The 18,337-nt window shown below is 36.9% G+C and overlaps 2 protein-coding genes and 1 long non-coding RNA gene across 3 annotated transcripts in view; 2 read left to right on the forward strand and 1 right to left on the reverse strand.

The window, feature by feature from the left end:
* LOC134227076 (cytochrome b5 reductase 4-like) overlaps positions 1 to 13,900 on the reverse strand; it is a 206,974-nt gene extending 193,074 nt beyond the window's left edge. Inside the window, exons 1-2 of the mRNA XM_062708318.1 lie at positions 13,819 to 13,900; positions 12,544 to 12,699 (exon numbers count right to left, since the gene is read on the reverse strand). Of these exons, the coding sequence (XP_062564302.1) occupies positions 12,544 to 12,673 (130 nt within the window). The 5' untranslated portion in view covers positions 12,674 to 12,699; positions 13,819 to 13,900. The remainder of the gene's footprint in view (positions 1 to 12,543; positions 12,700 to 13,818) is intronic.
* Positions 298 to 824, forward strand: LOC134224127 (uncharacterized). The gene is made up of 3 exons (XR_009982851.1): positions 298 to 517; positions 576 to 657; positions 715 to 824. It is a non-coding gene; the product is annotated as an uncharacterized LOC134224127 (long non-coding RNA).
* A 1,540-nt stretch (positions 13,901 to 15,440) lies between the features above and the next one.
* The window catches only part of LOC134227072 (fatty-acid amide hydrolase 2-B-like), a 57,047-nt gene continuing 54,150 nt past the window's right edge, over positions 15,441 to 18,337 (forward strand). Inside the window, exon 1 of the mRNA XM_062708304.1 lies at positions 15,441 to 15,669. The gene's annotated coding sequence lies outside the window, so the exon portion shown is untranslated. The remainder of the gene's footprint in view (positions 15,670 to 18,337) is intronic.

The raw sequence follows: 18,337 nt of genomic DNA on the forward strand, positions 1-18,337 counted from the left end.
TCGAAAGAAAGTTTCCTAGCCATTTGAAAAAGGGCATCCGAGCCTCTTGAAAATTGGCTTCAGAGTCTCTTGTAAGGGGGCTTCCAACCTTTTGAAAAAGGAGCTTCCGAGCCTCCTGAAACTGTGCTTCCGACCCTTCTGAAAAGAGGTTTCCGAACCACTTGCGGAGGTTGGCTGAAATAATTCCGAGCCTCTCGAAAGGAAGTTTCCGAGCCTCATGAAAGGGGTTGTTAACACCGCAATTTTCCCAGTGTGCCTACCAACACTACCGTGTACGTCGCAGATGTTGGTGGTACCTATTTATTTATTTACCGACTTGTATCGTTTGTTGCTGCCGCCCGAGAAGGAGGAGAAAGATGAGAAAAGGAAGAGAATATTATGCAAAGGTAAACAAACAACGGTTTAGAAAAGAACGTTTAGCTGGCTTTTGCAGTGAAATTTAGAAAACTTTAAATTAAGTGAAGTAGTTAGATATTGTGTAGAGCGAGGTGTAGAGTAGATTCTGTTCCGGAACAAAGTAATGCTGTTTAAGTGCGTAAGGTAGAATTTATTAAAATATATTGATTGTATTCAAGGTTGCTACTGCTACAGATGGTACTTTGCCGGAAAGTATAAGATAAGGAAAAACAGTTGTATAATTGTCATTCGTCGCAAACCGTAAGTAAATATGATAGAACATGAATTGAGAAGAATTAATTAAAGTGAATTATATAGGAACGTGAATAATATAGGGAGAAAAGGACCGCAGTTTATGTGAAAAAAGAATCGCTGTACGGAAGCTGTTAATGTGTACAAGGGGAGAGTAGAACCAATCGTTGTAAGTAATTTTAATATGAAATTTAATTGCAGAAGAATAATAAAGAAAAATATTTAGTTTTAGCCCAAGTAACAATTTCCATGCTTGTTGGATTTATTTAATTCTTATAGGGGATTTATGACAGCAGTCACTATAGCTAGTTGCTTAGTTTTATTGGCGATCTTATTGCTATCAATAAACCTCTAATAAATGCGCTGAAAAATCTTTAAACGTCAAAAGCTGATTGATCTTATGAGTAGCTCTACGGTTATGACGAAGAACGTAATAAGTCCTATTTTCAAGACTATATCAAATCTAAAATTTTTGGTCGTAATGTGGTGAAAAGAATAACCACAATAAAAATATTTATATTGCAAAGGGTTTATAACGGTGTTTAACGAGAGCAACATTTTTCTGATTGAAAACTATGATGGCCATATTGAAAAAGGAGACGCAATTTCAAGTCGTTGGAATTTACCACGGAAATTCATGATTAGACGGTGTTTTGTTCGCAAAAAACACCTTTTGGTGATATATTTCAATATTTGGGTGGAATTTTAATGGATTCAGTGAAGATTTACGATATTGGTTTAATAATCGTTTTAAATTTATTGCCCAGAACTATATTATTTTGCGGGCGCGTGGTTTTCAATCTTAATTTTGCACTAGATTTCATCATGAAATCGAAAGCGCACCTCATTTCCATGAAAGTACTTTGGAAAACAAACCTGAAAAAATATTATTTTGAATGCATCCTCATCATGATTTTCATCATCATTTATTTTGTTATTATTTTTCTACAAATTTTTGTTTCTCTTTTTCAAAGCAACATTTTTGACAGCTGCCGCAGCCAAATTTCCTTTTTTGCGGGCGGCTTGAAACGGATTTCTATATACTCTTATAACAGGTTTATAGTGGTAATCTAGAGAGGGCCATTTGGCAATATCTTACTCTTATAGTGGTCATCAGAAGGTTGTCCTTTAGTAGTGGGTTTTATTGTCAGCTCCTATAATTTGATCTTGAAAACCATTCCTAGAGAGAAATAAAACTTGAACTTGGGAGCTGCTACCAAAAAAAGAGTACTGCTGAGAAAACAGGTTCTTATCCGAACAGGGGTCTTTCGAGCCTCTTGAAATGACGTTGCTAAGCCTTTTGAAAGTAGTCTTCCAAGCTTCTCGAAGGAAAAGGGGATTCCAACTTTCCTGAAAGGGGACTTCTGACCCTTTTGAAAAGAGGCTTCCGAACCACTTGAAAAGGGGCTGGCTAAAGGAGGAATGTCGAACCCTCCAAAGAAGGCTCTTTCTCTTAGCTCTTTCACCCATTGAGCTGATCATATCTTTCACTACTGTTCTAGTTCGATTAGAACAGCGTAATTTTTTATTTCCATTGTTTACATGTAATTAAGAGTGGCGACATGTGCCGCTTCTTAACATATTTCATAATTTTGTAGCGATGACATAATATTTGGTTGATTAAAAATGCTTCAAATGGCAATACATACACAGTATAGAAATGTTACAGCATATATGATGTCACAAAAAAGGCTTCATTCGATTCGACTCCATCAAATTTCAAAATTACAGGTTGTCAATACTATGGAGCTTGTATTCAATATTGCGTACAAGGAAAAGATGGATGTAAAATTAGAGGCAATTGAACAAACAATTATGGTTTAAAATATTTCCATAGCGTATTCAGAATTTTTGAGTGTGTATATACATAAACAGAGAATACTGGTTTAAGATTAAAGTTGATTTTTCAGCTCAAGAAAGCAAATGATCTACCTCGGCTTCACCCTTATGCGGGTTGTGGTTTTCTTAGCTCGTGTTGTTGAAAAAATACAGGAAGAAGTACGTGGTTTCCAAAGATGGCCAATTTGTGACTTTGTTGTATAATCATGGAGAAAACTCGATTAAATGGTCGAACAAACAGTATCGAAGTATTCCTTCAACCATGTATAAAATTGGGTAAAGGGCAGTACTCTACTTTAGGTATATAATCAACCCATTGAAAATGGATACAATCGTAAGGAGCATCCATAAACTACGTAACGCTCAGAGAGGGAGAGGGTTGCCCGAAGTGTGACAATTCATACAAAATTTCAATGATTCACACAAAAAGTGAGAAATGGAGGGAGGGGTGTTTAAAATGGCCAATTTTTGGTTAACGTAATTAATGGATCTTCCCTAACGGAGATGTGTGGCGTTGGACAGGCCTATAAACATGAACAAGTCTAATATACACCTGATTCTTTTTTTACACGGGGATGCGTGCCGTGTGAAAAAATCCGTGTAAAAATAATCCGTGTTATTTCGAGAAACCGTGTAAAAATAATCCGTGTTATTTGAAGAATCCGTGCAAAAAATCCGTGCTATTTCGAGAAACCGTGTAAAAAAGCCGTGCAAAAATATCCGTGTAAAAAAGTCATTGGCTCTTTGTTAATATGGGGGATGCGTTCCGTGTAAAAATAAATCCGTGTAAAAATAATCCGTGTTATTTCGAGAAACCGTGTAAAAAATCCGTGCTATTTCGAGAAACCGTGCAAAAAAACGTGTTATTTCGAGAATCCGTGTAAAAAAGCGTGTAAAAAAATCTGTGTGACAATAATCCGTGTAAAAAAAAGAATCGGATGTACTGTTCTTCAGTCACATGACAGATCGTAGCAGCCATCGCATGCAAGAGACACATTCGCGGTCAGTCAATTCTTCCTTCATCACGAGGACACACGCGAGTGCAAACAATGTAAACAAGATGGGTAATTCGTAAGTGCGATGTTGAATTGCACAGGAGATATTGTTTCTCTCAGAAGCATACGAATTATGGCGTCGAACAATGGACTATGGATTAAAATGAATTAAAGAACAACACGAAGATTTGCGATGTTCTCTTCTTAGATGTCGATAAAGTAGAAGTGAATCAATCGAATAATAACAGCATACAAGGATGGACGTTGCGTAGACAGGGCAGTAACCACTAAGTCAGTGGTTCTCAACCTGAAGCACATGTACCTCTGGAGGTACCTTTACTGGTCTCTGGGGTACTTGCAACAAAATGCGTAATGGCGGATGTTCTATTGTAATTGCAAAATATGCTAGCTTCAAGATTGACCTTGAAATATGAAGCGACTAATACTCTTTTAAGGCTTAATATTACGTTCATATGACGTTACTATCAGATAGAACAATGTTTTTTTCTGTTGAGCAAATGTGTTATTGTGTATAAAGAAAACAATCCTCGTTTAGGTTTGGGTTATCGAAAAATTTTACAAACGCTGTTCAAAAGCCCAAGTTAAAAATCTATTAGGCTGAAGTTTGTTCAGATTTTCAGCTGAAGAAGCTTATTTTCTACGAAATTATGCCTTTTTCGGCTTCCAATATTTGTTGGAATGAACACCAATGGAAAGCTACAGACCTTAGCTAACTTTTCTACGAAGTAACTGTATTGTATTACACAAATGGAAAATTTGGCGGCCAATAATAGGTTACACCTAGTAGTGAGCAACCTGATAAAGCCGCAAGAAATGAAAAAAATGATGTCTATGAATTGATGAAAAAAGAACATTTATTTAGCCTTCAGTGGCAAAAACAAACACGAAATAATGGCTTTCAATGGCCAAATGGAAGACAATTTCTCTTGCACATGTGACGATCGCAACCAAGATGAATATTCCGTGTATAGTAGAAAATCGAAAATGTTTTCAATAAAATGAAATATCTGCAGTTATCAGACGTCACAACTCATTTCTGATTAGTGCGCATGATAGTACATCCATGCGTGCATGATGCGCACTACTAATGAAATATTTCAAATTGTCGCGACTCGCCGCGCAGCGCGAGTGCTCAATCGCGCGGTCCGGTTTGGTGGCGGCCCGACAATACATTACTAGGTGTCCCAATCTGCCAAGTTTATGGAAGCGAAGAAGGCGGGGTGATAAATTCATGTTCAGTGCAAAACGAAAACAAACCGGCTGGCTCTCCCATACTAAAATCCAAGATGGCTGAACCTAGTGGTGTATGCATCTTGATCACAACCAAGGAATGAAAATAACAACATTGTCAATGACAACGACATTGTCCTCTCTTGTAAATGTTGGGACAAACTCAACTCGCAATAAGCGTTTGTCCCAAACTGCAACAGAATAGGACAATGATCGCCTGCCGCGCATTTTGAGAACTAGTCGGTTTTCGATGATGTTTTTGGTTAAATAAGTATCAGTTATCAATGTTTAGACATAAACTTAACCATCTGTTCACAAGATTTATGTTTTACTTCTACATACAAGTTATCGCAGTTTGAAAAGTTTACAACAATGTCCTCTCTTTGTTTGTTGCAAATAAAACGGAACGCAACATTGTCTTTATCCTTTACAGATGAGGACAAAGAGTTATCGCTATTCTCTTTTGTCGCTTGATTTTCGCATTTTTCGCATTTACATTCCTTGATCACAACCATTGCAATGGATGGAGTCTGTACCGGCTTCGCGCGGAGTCATCATAACAAAGAGGCAGTCCTGCTCTTTCGGTGAATGTTATGGTACGTAATGATCCAGTCTTCGGCGAACGCAAATGCCGCCAAGAGGTCATCCACAAAATACGTCACGTCACGGGGGAGAGGGTTTCTGAGCAGCGTGACGATCCATACAAAAATTTTAGCGATTTTTTACAAAAGGGTGGGTGACGAAGGGGGGAGGGGATTGAAAATCTCCAATTTGTGCATGTCGTAATTTCAAGTCGTTGGAACTTACCACGCAAATTCATGATTAGACGGTGTTTTGTTCGCAAAAAACACCTTTTGGTGATATATTTCAATATTTGGGTGGAATTTTAATGAATTCAGTGAATATTTACGATATTGGTTTAATAATCGTTTTAAATTTATTGCCCAGAACTATATTATTTTGCAGGCGCGTGGTTTTCAATCTTAATTTTGCACTAGATTTCACCATGAAATCGAAAGCACACCTCATGTCCATGAAAGTACTTTGGAAAACAAACCTGAAAAAATATTATTTTGAATGCATCCTTATCATGATTTTCACCATCATTTATTTTGTTATTATTTTTCTACAAATTTTAGTTTCTCTTTTTCTAAGCAACATTTTTTACAGCTGCCGCAGCCAAATTCCCATTTTTGCGGGCGGCTTGAAACGGATTTCTATATAGTCTTATAACAGGTTTATAGTGGTAATCTAGAGAGGGCCATTTGGCAATATCTTACTCTTATAGTGGGCATCAGAAGGTTGTCCTTTAGTAGTGGGTTTTATTGTCAGCTCCTATAATTTGATCTTGAAAACCATTCCTAGAGAGAAATAAAACTTGAACTTGGGAGCTGCTACCAAAAAAAGAGTACTGCTGAGAAAACAGGTTCTTATCCGAACAGGGGTCTTTCGAGCCTCTTGAAATGACGTTGCTAAGCCTTTGGAAAGTAGGGTTCCAAGCTTCTCGAAGGAAAAGGGGATTCCAACTTTCCTGAAAGGGGACTTCTGATTCTTTTGAAAAGAGGCTTCTGAACCACGTGAAAAGGGCTGGCTAAAGGAGGAATGTCGAACCCTCCAAAGGAGGTCTCCAAGCCTCTTAAAGTAATATAATTTGTATAGCTCTTTCACCCATTGGGCATCATTGAGTTGATCATATCTTTCACTACTGTTCTAGTTCGATTAGAACAGCGTAATTTTTTATTTCCATTGTTTACATGTAATTAAGAGTGGCGACATGTGCCGCTTCTTAACATATTTCATAATTTTGTAGCGATGACATAATATTTGGTTGATTAAAAATGCTTCAAATGGCAATACATACACAGTATAGAAATGTTACAGCATATATGATGTCACAAAAAATGCTTCATTTGATTCGACTCCATCAAATTTCAAAATTACAGGTTGTCAATACTATGGAGCTTGTATTCAATATTGCGTACAAGGAAAAGATGGATGTAAAATTAGAGGCAATTGAACAATTATGGGTTAAATTTTTCCATAGCGAATTCAGAATTTTTGAGTGTGTATATACATAAACCAGTATTTTAAAATTAAAGTCGATTGTTCACCTCAAGAAAGCAAATGATCTACCTCGGCTTCACCCTTATGCGGTTGTGGTTTTCTTAGCTCGTGTTGTTGAAAAAATACAGGAAGAAGTACGTGGTTTCCAAAGATGGCCAATTTGTGACTTTGTTGTATAATCATGGAGAAAACTCGATTAAATGGTCGAACAAACAGTATCGAAGTATCCCTTCAACCATGTATAAAATTGGGTAAAGGGCAGTACTCTACTTTAGTTATATAATCAACCCATTGAAAATGGATATAATCGTAAGGGAGCATCCATAAATTACGTAACGCTCAGAGGGGAGAAGGGTTGACCGAAGTGTGACAATCCATACAAAAATGTTCAGTGATTCATACAAAAAGTGAGAAATGGGGGGAGGGGGTGTTTAAAATGGCCAATTTTTGGTTAACGTAATTAATGGATCTTCCCTAACGGAGATGTGTGGCGTTGGACAGGCCTATAAACATGAACAAGTCTAATATACACCTGATTCTTTTTTACACGGGGGTGCGTTCCGTGTGAAAAAATCCGTGTAAAAATAATCCGTGTTATTTCGAGAAACCGTGTAAAATAATCCGTGTTATTTGAAGAATCCGTGCAAAAAATCCGTGCTATTTCGAGAAACCGTGTAAAAAAGCCGTGCAAAAATATCCGTGTAAAAAAGTCATTGGCTCTTTGTTAATATGGGGATGCGTTCCGTGTAAAATAAATCCGTGTAAAAAAAATCCGTCTTATTTCGAGAAACCGTGTAAAAAAATCCGTGCTATTTCGAGAAACCGTGCAAAAAAAATCCGTGTTATTTCGAGAATCCGTGTAAAAAAGCCGTGTAAAAAAAATCCGTGCGAAAATAATCCGTGTAAAAAAAGAATCGGGTGTACTGTTCTTCAGTCACATGACAGATCGTAGCAGCCATCGCATGCAAGAGACACATTCGCGGTCAGTCAATTCTTCCTTCATCACGAGGTCAGTCGCGAGTGCAAGCAATGTAAACATGATGGGTGATTCGTATGTGCGATGTTGAATTGCACAGGAGATATTGTTTCTCTCAGAAGCATACGAATTATGGCTTCGAACAATGGACTATGGATTAAAATGAATTAAATAACAACACGAAGATTTGCGATGTTCTCTTCTTAGATGTCGATAAAGTAGAAGTGAATCAATCGAATAATAACAGCATACAAGGATGGACGTTGCGTAGACAGGGCAGTAACCACTAAGTCAGTGGTTCTCAACCTGAAGCACATGTACCTCTGGAGGTACCTTTACTGGTCTCTGGGGGTACTTGCAACAAAAATGCGTAATGGCGGATGTTCTATTGTAATTGCAAAATATGCTAGCTTCAAGATTGACCTTGAAATATGAAGCGACTAATACTCTTTTAAGGCTTAATATTTCGTTTATATGACGTTACTATCAGATAGAACAATGTTTTTTTTTCTGTTGAGCAAATGTGTTATTGTGTATAAAGAAAACAATCCTCGTTTAGGTTTGGGTTATCGAAAAATTTTACAAACGCTGTTCAAAAGCCCAAGTTAAAAATCTATTAGGCTGAAGTTTGTTCAGATTTTCAGCTAGAGAAGCTTATTTTCTACGAAATTATGCCTTTTTCGGCTTCCAATATTTGTTGGAATGAACACCAACGGGAAGCTACAGACCTTAGCTTACTCTTCTCTGAAGTAACTATATTGTTTTACACAAACGGGAAAATTTGGCGGCCAATAATAGGTTACACCTAGTAGTGAGCAACCTGATAAAGCCGCAAGAAATGAAAAAAATGATGTCTATGAATTGATGAAAAAAGAACATTTATTTAGCCTTCAGTGGCAAAAACAAACACGAAATAATGGCTTTCAATGGCCAAATGGAAGACAATTTCTCTTGCACATGTGACGATCGCAACCAAGATGAATATTCCGTGTATAGTAGAAAATCGAAAATTTGTTTTCAATAAAATGAAATATCTGCAGTTATAAGTCGTCGCAACTCATTTCTGATTAGTGCGCATGATAGTACATCCATGCGTGCATGATGCGCACTACTAATGAAATATTTCAAATTGTCGCGACTCGCCGCGCAGCGCAAGTGCTCAATCGCGCGGTCCGGTATGGTGGCGGCCCGACAATACATTACTAGGTGTCCCAATCTGCCAAGTTTATGGAAGCGAAGAAGGCGGGGTGATAAATTCATGTTCAGTGCAAAACGAAAACAAACCGGCTGGCTCTCCCATACTAAAATCCAAGACCTAGTGGTGTATTCATCTTGATCACAACCAAGGAATGAAAAATAACAACATTGTCAATGACAACGACATTGTCCTCTCTTGTAAATTTTGGGACAAACTCAACTCGCAATAAGCGTTTGTCCCAAACTGCAACAGAATAGGACAATGATCGCCTGCCACGCATTTTGAGAACTAGTCGGTTTTCGATGATGTTTTTAATTAAATAATTATCAGTTATCAATGTTTAGACATAAACTTAACCATCTGTTCACAAGATTTATGTTTTACTTCTGGAACATACAAGTTATCGCAGTTTGAAAAGTTTACAACAATTTCCTCTCCATGTTTGTTGCAAATAAAACAGAACGCAACATTGTCTTTATCCTCTACAGATGAGGACAAAGAGTTATCGCTATTCTCTTTTGTCGCTTGTTTTTCGCATTTTCAGCGACAATTACATTCCTTGATCACAACCATTGCAATGGATGGAGTCTGTACCGGCTTCGCGCGGAGTCATCATAACAAAGAGGCAGTCCTGCTCTTTCGGTGAATGTTATGGTACGTAATGATCCAGTCTTCGGCGAACGCAAATGCCGCCAAGAGGTCATCCACAAAATACGTCACGTCACGGGGGAGAGGGTTTCTGAGCAGCGTGACGATCCATACAAAAATTTTAGCGATTTTTTACAAAAGGGTGGGTGACGAAGGGGGGAGGGGATTGAAAATCTCCAATTTGTGCATGTCGTACTTTATGGGTCTTCCCCAACTTGCCTGTGGGTTGTTTCAGATTTGACGTTTGTGTGACATAAGTTCGCTTCTCCTTATAAATGCTTGGTGACAAAATTAACAATTCATGCGATTAGTTAGGTTCTGTCTCAATTGGATAATTAAATTGAAATTAAACTTAAAAGTGACATCTCAATAATTACCAAATAACCCTGCTCGCAGAGCAAGATTACTTTTGACAGATATCGAATCATTTTCCATCGATATCCTATTGGAATTGCTGGGTAGCACCAGCCATTCTTATAACGGAGTGATTTTTTAATTTTCGAACTGTCACTTTTAAGTTTAATTCTCCAAATGAGACAGACCCTTAGAAATCCGTTAGCGACAAAACTTAGTAACTTACTTCACATCACATCACTTACTTCACATAAAGAGTAACTTGATGTCAAAATTCATTGATTTTATTTTCATTTTATTTCTTATTGTTATTTATCACGTCATATACTTTGCAAATGCTCTAAATCTCAATAGGCCATTAGGCTCTGTCTCGTTCCCCTCTTGACTAATTGAACTTGATAATTCGAAAAATTTGAAATAACTTTGCTTGCAGAACGAGATTACTTTTTTCATATATTGATAAATGATTGTTGAGCAGCGCTAGTCATTCTTATAAGCCGGAATTTTTTTAATTTCCGAACTGTTACTTTTTAGTAATATAATTCGGGAAATGATGTTGTTTACTAACACTTCAAATCTTTTTATTTTTATATAAGATGGACATGGCCAGGTTTAAGAAATCATAATTCTGCCTGTCTCGATCAACATATAATTTCCTCTACAAATGGTCTACTTAAAGGAACATACAAAAGACATGCTCCACATGCTAATCACATGCTTGTGATTGCTCATATGATCAATACTTCATATCAACCTGTATTTACACTGAATCGATTTAATCACAATCAATCTACTATTACGGGTTCAAATCCGTTTCCCGAAATAAGAAAATGATTCGTGATTTCGGAAATCCACCATGTCCACTGGATGAGTGCCCGGCATGCTCTATCTTACCCGTCCTTCCTTCTTGGGAACGGAGTGTTCGAAGTGTTCCTTCTTCTATGACTTAACATTCCAATTGAAACTTGGTCTGCTTTTCAACTTTTTAGCTATGAAACTTTTTTAAAGCTTGTAGTGGAATGTATTTACTTGGAATTAAATGAAATAGTACAGGGATTCGATAATTTGTTCCACTAGAGTGATTCAATTTTTGACTTTTTCGCTCCTCTATGCTTAACCCTTAAAGGCGCAAGGCGATTTTTTTTAGAATTCGTCGGAAATATTTTTAACGTAAATAACCATTGGAATTATTAACATTAAACGTATTTTCGGTTTGTTGTTTTAAAACAACATTGCGCATTTAAGGGTTAAACGATGACATTGGCTAGTTTATTGATTCTCCTAAATTTTTAGATAATTTGGATGTAACTATACTGAATACGCGAGGTTTGAAGTTCGTAAGGAATTTACTAGAGAAATCGCCGCTTGAGTGAAAGACCGTTCCGTTTCGCAAACCATTAACTATTCAAATGCAATCGACCCGATAACTTCATAAAACACATCCTAAGCTAGCGGACGTTTGGATCTTTATCATTGCCCCGGATCGAAACGTTGGCAATGATTTGAAATTATCAACATTTTCATGTGACTGAAAGCCGAAAATCCTAATTAGTATGAGCCAAACATCGTTTTCAAAATTAAACGTTCGTCCTGGGAACTTACAGGTTAAAATCAATTTGAAGGACGCAATGAGAAAACAGAACTGTGCAATAAAAATCCTATTCGAGTAAATGCTGATGTCATATTAGAAATTTGGAGACAGTACTCGTCGATAGAAAATCCTTCCGCACGCGATGGCATATGAGCAAGTCAAACCACCTTCCTTTTGCCAGTGGGGATATATCAGCTTCCACACTGATATTCTTCCCTCCCCCTTCATACGGGAGCTTGGCAGAAGGAAGGTCGTGTGATATGTGCCATCACAAATATTGCCCTCCGCTCGCTTTCAAATCGACTTCTATAAAAAAAACATTCTTCATGCCTGCCGTATCCAAACGGAACTATCAATTCTATACTTTCGCCTCTAATTCTATCATGAACATGTACGTCTAAGTTTGGAAGATGATATTAGCATTTCCATATCATTGTAAATCGTTTAATTTCACGTAGAAGTAACACACACAAAATCATTAATTTAGACTATTTATTGTTAATACTTGCATCAGTAGCGATTGTTTTATGCGTCGAACGTTATTCATTGTTTTCAATAGGAAAACAAAACAAAACTTTCGATGGATCAAATGGATAAATCAACAAGTCGTGAGTTTTCAGGTGCTGAGTTTGGTGCGTTTCAACTCAAGATTGATTTGAATCGTTCATGAGTTTTGATATTTTGAGTTTTTCTGCCATCCATGTGAATGAATTTATCGCAGTGTCTTCCTTCGACGTGTATGTACTTCAGATTCTCGAACTTGTCGCCACTACTATTGATTTAGAAACAAAAACGCGGCGCGCGAAGAAGTGCATGGAGCATGGAGACGAATGGTTGCTCAAAAAGTATGACAAAAGAAACATCTTTGTTGAAGAAAGTTTCGCGCCATCCAATATTGTTTTGTTGAACTTTTTATATTAAATAAAAATGTGTTGCAAATGTTATGTAAATTAAACTGTATGATCGTTTTGTCACTCACCTGTTGCTGATCCTGTCGATTGTTTATTAGTCTGCTTGAACTGCGGCAACGGTGTCTTGATGGGCGAAGTAGAAGCATTGTTAACGCCTTTTTCCACGCGGGGAATCAACAACTCACGGTTGCCTTCCATTATATTTTTCAGTTATGAGCACAAATCTAAAAATAGAACGAAATTAAATCAGTTTTAATCAATGTTGGTGTTTATTAATTCTATTCTTATTACATTATCATGAGATCACATAACATACATTTATAAAAAGTGAAATATCTGACCACACATTGTTTCATAAAACGAAGTTCAATGATAGTGCCGTTCACCCTGCTATCAGCAATGCAGCCGTCATCCCATTATACATGCAATACTCTCGCGAGTTCCGCGCAATTATCTCACGGACTTGCGCGCAATCTGCTCTGTTTTGATACATTTCTTCTCTGTGTATTACTTCGTTGCTCTGACAGCGGGATAGGATGATGGAAGCGCATTGAGGCGACATCTACAAGAATTGATCTCATCGAGTAATCGCTTACGCACTTGAAAAACTATTTTAATTATGTTTTATTGTGGGTCGACTTTTGACGAAATTGATTAGATTTTTTTTTTGTAATCCTCCATGTCAAACGTGTTTAAAAAATTCAACGGCTATTACTAAAGTTGGAAATACTAAATTGATACGGGACGTAGTTGTTTTTTCTCTCAAATGTTTCTTCTTGGAAAAATATTAAACACAAAAAAATCTTAATAAAAAAAATTGTAAAAGAGGCCTTTTTCCTTTTTTTATCTCTTTAATACGTATATGACTTAATTTTAAAATAAACGAGAAAGGCGTCCCTAGGTGGATTAATTTGTGAAAGATAAAATCGATATTTTTTTCTGTTTATATCAAAATTAAAATAAAGATTTTCAATTAGAATTTGAAAATTGAAAAAAAAATTGAGTTGCTTGCAAAACTCTATCTTTTTTCCCAGTTCAACGATCCAATTGAAATAAAATTATATATCCCCTCTTTCTATCCCACCAACTAGATACGGTCGCTTGATCTAGCGTCGTAGGAACAGCACTCTCATGCGGCGAAATATCTATGTTTCATCGCTTTACTATATGACAGTTCTGTAACTTATTATGACAACTTTGCTTTGCCACAATCTGCACATACCAACATGAAATTGATAAGCAGTAGCGCAAAAAATAAAACCAGAAACCTAAAGTGGTAGCTGGCTCTAAATAATCGATATCTACTGCAAGCGACTGTACGGTAATGAATGTGGAATACTCACCGAAACAAACCAAATCCAAATCACGCTCTCTCACACACGTCACTTGTTTGTTTGTAAGCACTGAGAAGTGGTTGGATCACCAGTCCATCGGCTACTGATGGGCGGCTCTGGCGTGGTTATTGTGCGGTGACTCGCGAGTACCCTTCGCTATCTCTGCGTTCTACAGTCGGTTGTCTATGGAAGCATGAATTAGCGTCACGGAAACACCGGCTTGGAGCGATTTTGAACTCACTGTGCGCTGATGTTTATCACAGACACTGTGTAAAGGTATGAATCACCTGCAGATGTAGTCGCCATATCATTGTAGATTTATAATTAGTGTAATTTAAGTTGATTGACTATTTTGCACGTATTAACCATCAGCCAGATATTGATATTAATTACAATGTTACGAGGTGCAAATTAAATTTAAAATATGTTTTGGAGGTGACCACTTCAATTCGATGGGATTCGAACTCACAACCTTCAGTAAACGTATAAAATGTATTAGGCATTCTGGATCGTAGCTAATCATTGTGATCCACATAAATTGTCGTATCCACATTTTTTTGAAGCATTCGAAAATTTCGAGATTTGCTTCCTGATGAAATATGAGAAAGTTTACTGGCGTTTGAAAATGTTAAAGGAAGTGTTCGTTGCTGAAAGAAGTAGGTATTTCTAAGATGTGGTGCCATTTAGCAATTTATTCGCCAACTATTCAAATGATTCGACTCTATGACAAATGTTACTCTCATATCTGCTTCCAATACATTTGTTGATCTAAATTTACTCCATGTTGTGAATTTTATGTCGAATCGAGTTTCTAACATAGTACTGAAGAATAGTTCAAGAACAGTCTACCACTATACACATAAATATCGAACCATTACAGATGAAAAATTTACAAAACTAGATACATTCTACAATGATCTCCTAAATAAAGCAACAAGGTTTTTGTGACTTTCTAACGCATTTAAAATGTGTTTAAAAAAAGCCCGAATGACGGTGTAAAATGACTCAATTGCAAGTGAAATAATTGTGAACGCATGGTTGTTTGTTCATCTTAGTGGATTGAACGAAAATCTTACGAGTGAGTACGAAGGGATTTTGCTCAATCTTTCAATACAGCTCGATTATGAATAACGAATAACTAATATTGAATTGTAATGGTAATATTCTTCTAGAAATTATTTACAAAAGATTATTAGGGGTGCGTTTTGCACTGTTCTCCCCTAGATTTGTTTTCCACTCCGGGCGGTCAATCAATACCCTAAAAATGGGCAATGAACTTCGATTGAAATGAATTTGCAGCACGTTTAGAAAAAATCCCTCATCACCGCAGACTAGACTAATAATTAAAGAGTGAAAAAGCCTAAACGTAATGTGGTGGTTCAAATATCAGTTGTCTTCAATTTCGTTTCAACATCTTAAATTTGAAAAAAGGGCATGGGAGTTTTGGTATCTCATATTACATGAATTAAATTTTTTATTTAAGAAAATATTGGTGTTTATTGTGCTTAGGTGTTGAATCAATAAAAGATATAATTAGTTAAATCCAATGTACGCCGACATTCAACAGTTCATAAACGCCGGAGACCAGTGTAGTCAACGTCGCAGAATAACTACACAGTGATAGGTGGTGTTGTAGTGGGCCTGCAACGACGAAGCGACTAATCATCGTCGTGCCGTCTCTGAATGCGGACACAATTTGGCTTCAGTCAGCGAAAAATTTCGCGCGCGGATCCCGGACTAGTTTACGCGTGTATGCGAGTGCGTGTGTTAGTGAGCATCCATCCAATCCATCAAGCAATTGTGATTAGCACAATCTGGAACCACTCCGATCGGGGAAGGTCCACGAATAAACAAAACAAGGTGCGTAGTGGCTAGCCTAAAATGTGTGTCGAATCGCAAGAATATCTCATTTTAAGTGGTTTCTAAAAATAACCATTGAGAAGGAATTCGAGATATTGAATTGAAGCAGGGCAAGCAAATTTGCACGGCGGACTTGTGCATATGATTCAAGCGCCTTCATGAAACAATATAAGAATTCTGCGTCCGTACCGGTTGGAGTCTTGCGAAATTGCCTTCAGTCATGCTTGACGAGTCTCGCCGTCGCCGTTTCATAAAGTGATAAACCTGAGCTCGGAGGTATTATACATAGGGCTGAAAGAAAAAAACGAGTTTGCGTAAGAAGAGCAACCCTAAGCCAGAAGATAACGTTAGTGATGTGAACAACCGGCAAATGCGAATGAGGAAAAATAGCAGAATTATGCTAAACAGCGCACGATTTTTAAATTTTGACACAACTTGTTGATCCAGAGAGAGAAGACCAAGTGATGGGATATTCACTTTTTGGCGTAATCAAATTATTCAGATCCTGTTTTCTGGCGGAAATCAAATTTCTGCCTCAAGAGCATAATAAAGTGTCTTCGCTGTATTCATGCTTGAGTGATTTAAAGAGTTTATTAAAGTACTTATGAACATGCAGTTTATTTTTTAAACTTTATTAGGCCGTTACAAATATTTAGTATGTCCTTCTGGTCTCTGAAAGGTCAAGAGGGGATAATAAAAAATCCGGATGTTGCACCCTAAAATTGTTACTTTCGGGCAAAAAATTTAAATATTTGTATCGGCCCTAACGTGATTTGTTAAATAATTATATGCTCATCACGTATGCAGTGTAATTATTCTAGTTTGCCATTTCATCACTCTCATTTCTATCCTATAATGAGACGCAGAAAAGATTAATATGCTACGTTATCCTATGAAGCTTTCATAATTTTAATAAATATAATTTTATTGAATCAATGAATGAATTTTAATGGATATTTATTTGGAAGCACTGATAATAGGCGTTCGTAGGACAGTATTCATTTAAGAATTATACTTAAAGGTTGAATAAGGATCATCAGTTTGCTTATGACAAGTGTTCGATGAACTTTTTATTCTCTTCAGTATCATATGCATGACATGATAGGGATATCACTCTTACTATAAAGAATGTATTGCAACTCGAATAAGTTAAAACCGGTTATAACATTCTTAGACATGACACATCATTATATCGACTGGTAGAGAACTCGCATTGCTATGTTCGAACGTGTGAAGAATATGTGACACATCTTGTTCGACGATGATACCACGTAAATTCTAAACAAAGTTGTGTTCTTCAAAGATCAAGATGTTTGATAAGGATATACCGAAACGGGTAACTTAGATGACTAAGGTCGATGAAGTTTTACTAAGATTTTGTACAGCTGAACAGTTCGGTAAAGAAAATCGAATAACGATTACACCTTAAGAAATAAATTGAATTGACAAGGTCCGTGTCTGTTTTAAAATAAGGTGTAACGTTTGAAATAAGAAGGCCTGTGTATGTTTTAAATTATTTAAATAATATTTGAATTATTGGTAACATTTTGAACGTTTTCCAAAGGTACCTTAAAATGAACTGCACATCAGAGATCTGGATTTGTGTGTAATGTTTCTGGTTTAGTGTGTATCTTTCGTGTGCTCTATGGAGGGGAGGTGGCTTTTATTCCACTAAATGGAATGCTGGAATGATATTAGACTTGTTCGGGGCATTTCGCGCCCAAGGACATGAATTCACCGAACTGCCCTGAACTACGTCCGATCAAAACTTGTTGGGCCATGATGTAGCGGCAACTCAGGAAAACCAATAAGATAGTCAAGGATGCAAAAACCATGCTCTACAAGCTCTTTTGGACGTTGTGAAGCGAAAGTGTCTAGAATTTTACCTAATAACCTGCAATAATTGATTCAATGTATGTAAACTGAAGTTAATATATGTATAAAACTGCTCTGCAATTTTGGTTTTCATCCGATAAATAAATGGAAAGTTAAAGCAAACTTACGGTGTTGCAATAATGAATTATTGGCAGTGGCTGATTTTCTACTCGCCGCAGCCACATCCAGGCGCTATTGTATATGTACAAAATAGCCAGCAAGAGTAAACCGCCAGAAATTTGTATGGCGAAAGACATCTAACGCTGGTTTTCTCAAAATTAGAACTTTTCATGAAAAACTATTTGGTATCGGTTATGAGGGATGGTGTCCGCTACTACGCCTACCAAATATTTTTTCGATTAAAGTGCTTAATTTTTAGAAATCGAACCTTAGATGCCTTTCACCATACTGATTTCCGAAAGTTAACTAGTGTGCCGCTGTAAGCACGCTCAAAGCAGTCGATTCATTGTTCGTGTTCGCCCTTTAGTGATTTTAAATACCTCTATTTTTACCACGATTTGTTTTGAAACCTGTAAACTTTCTGTGAGCATCGTTTTGCTTCTCTTGATACCCTCTTTCTTAAAATCGTGACATATTTTTAAAAGGACGACCGAAAAGAATTTCTGAAATTATTTATTTCCAAAAATTTTAAGAAAACCCTGATTAATAGACCTAACGGTGTTGGTGCCTTTCTCGTGCAAAAAAATATTTAAAAATATGAGAAAGTGCATTTTAACGTGTTTTGCGCATAGAAAATAGTATTTTGACCATAAATTCTGATCCCATAGTCCTA

Source organism: Armigeres subalbatus, chromosome 3, assembly GCF_024139115.2.
Source record: "Armigeres subalbatus isolate Guangzhou_Male chromosome 3, GZ_Asu_2, whole genome shotgun sequence".
Classification (NCBI taxonomy): domain Eukaryota; kingdom Metazoa; phylum Arthropoda; class Insecta; order Diptera; family Culicidae; genus Armigeres; species Armigeres subalbatus.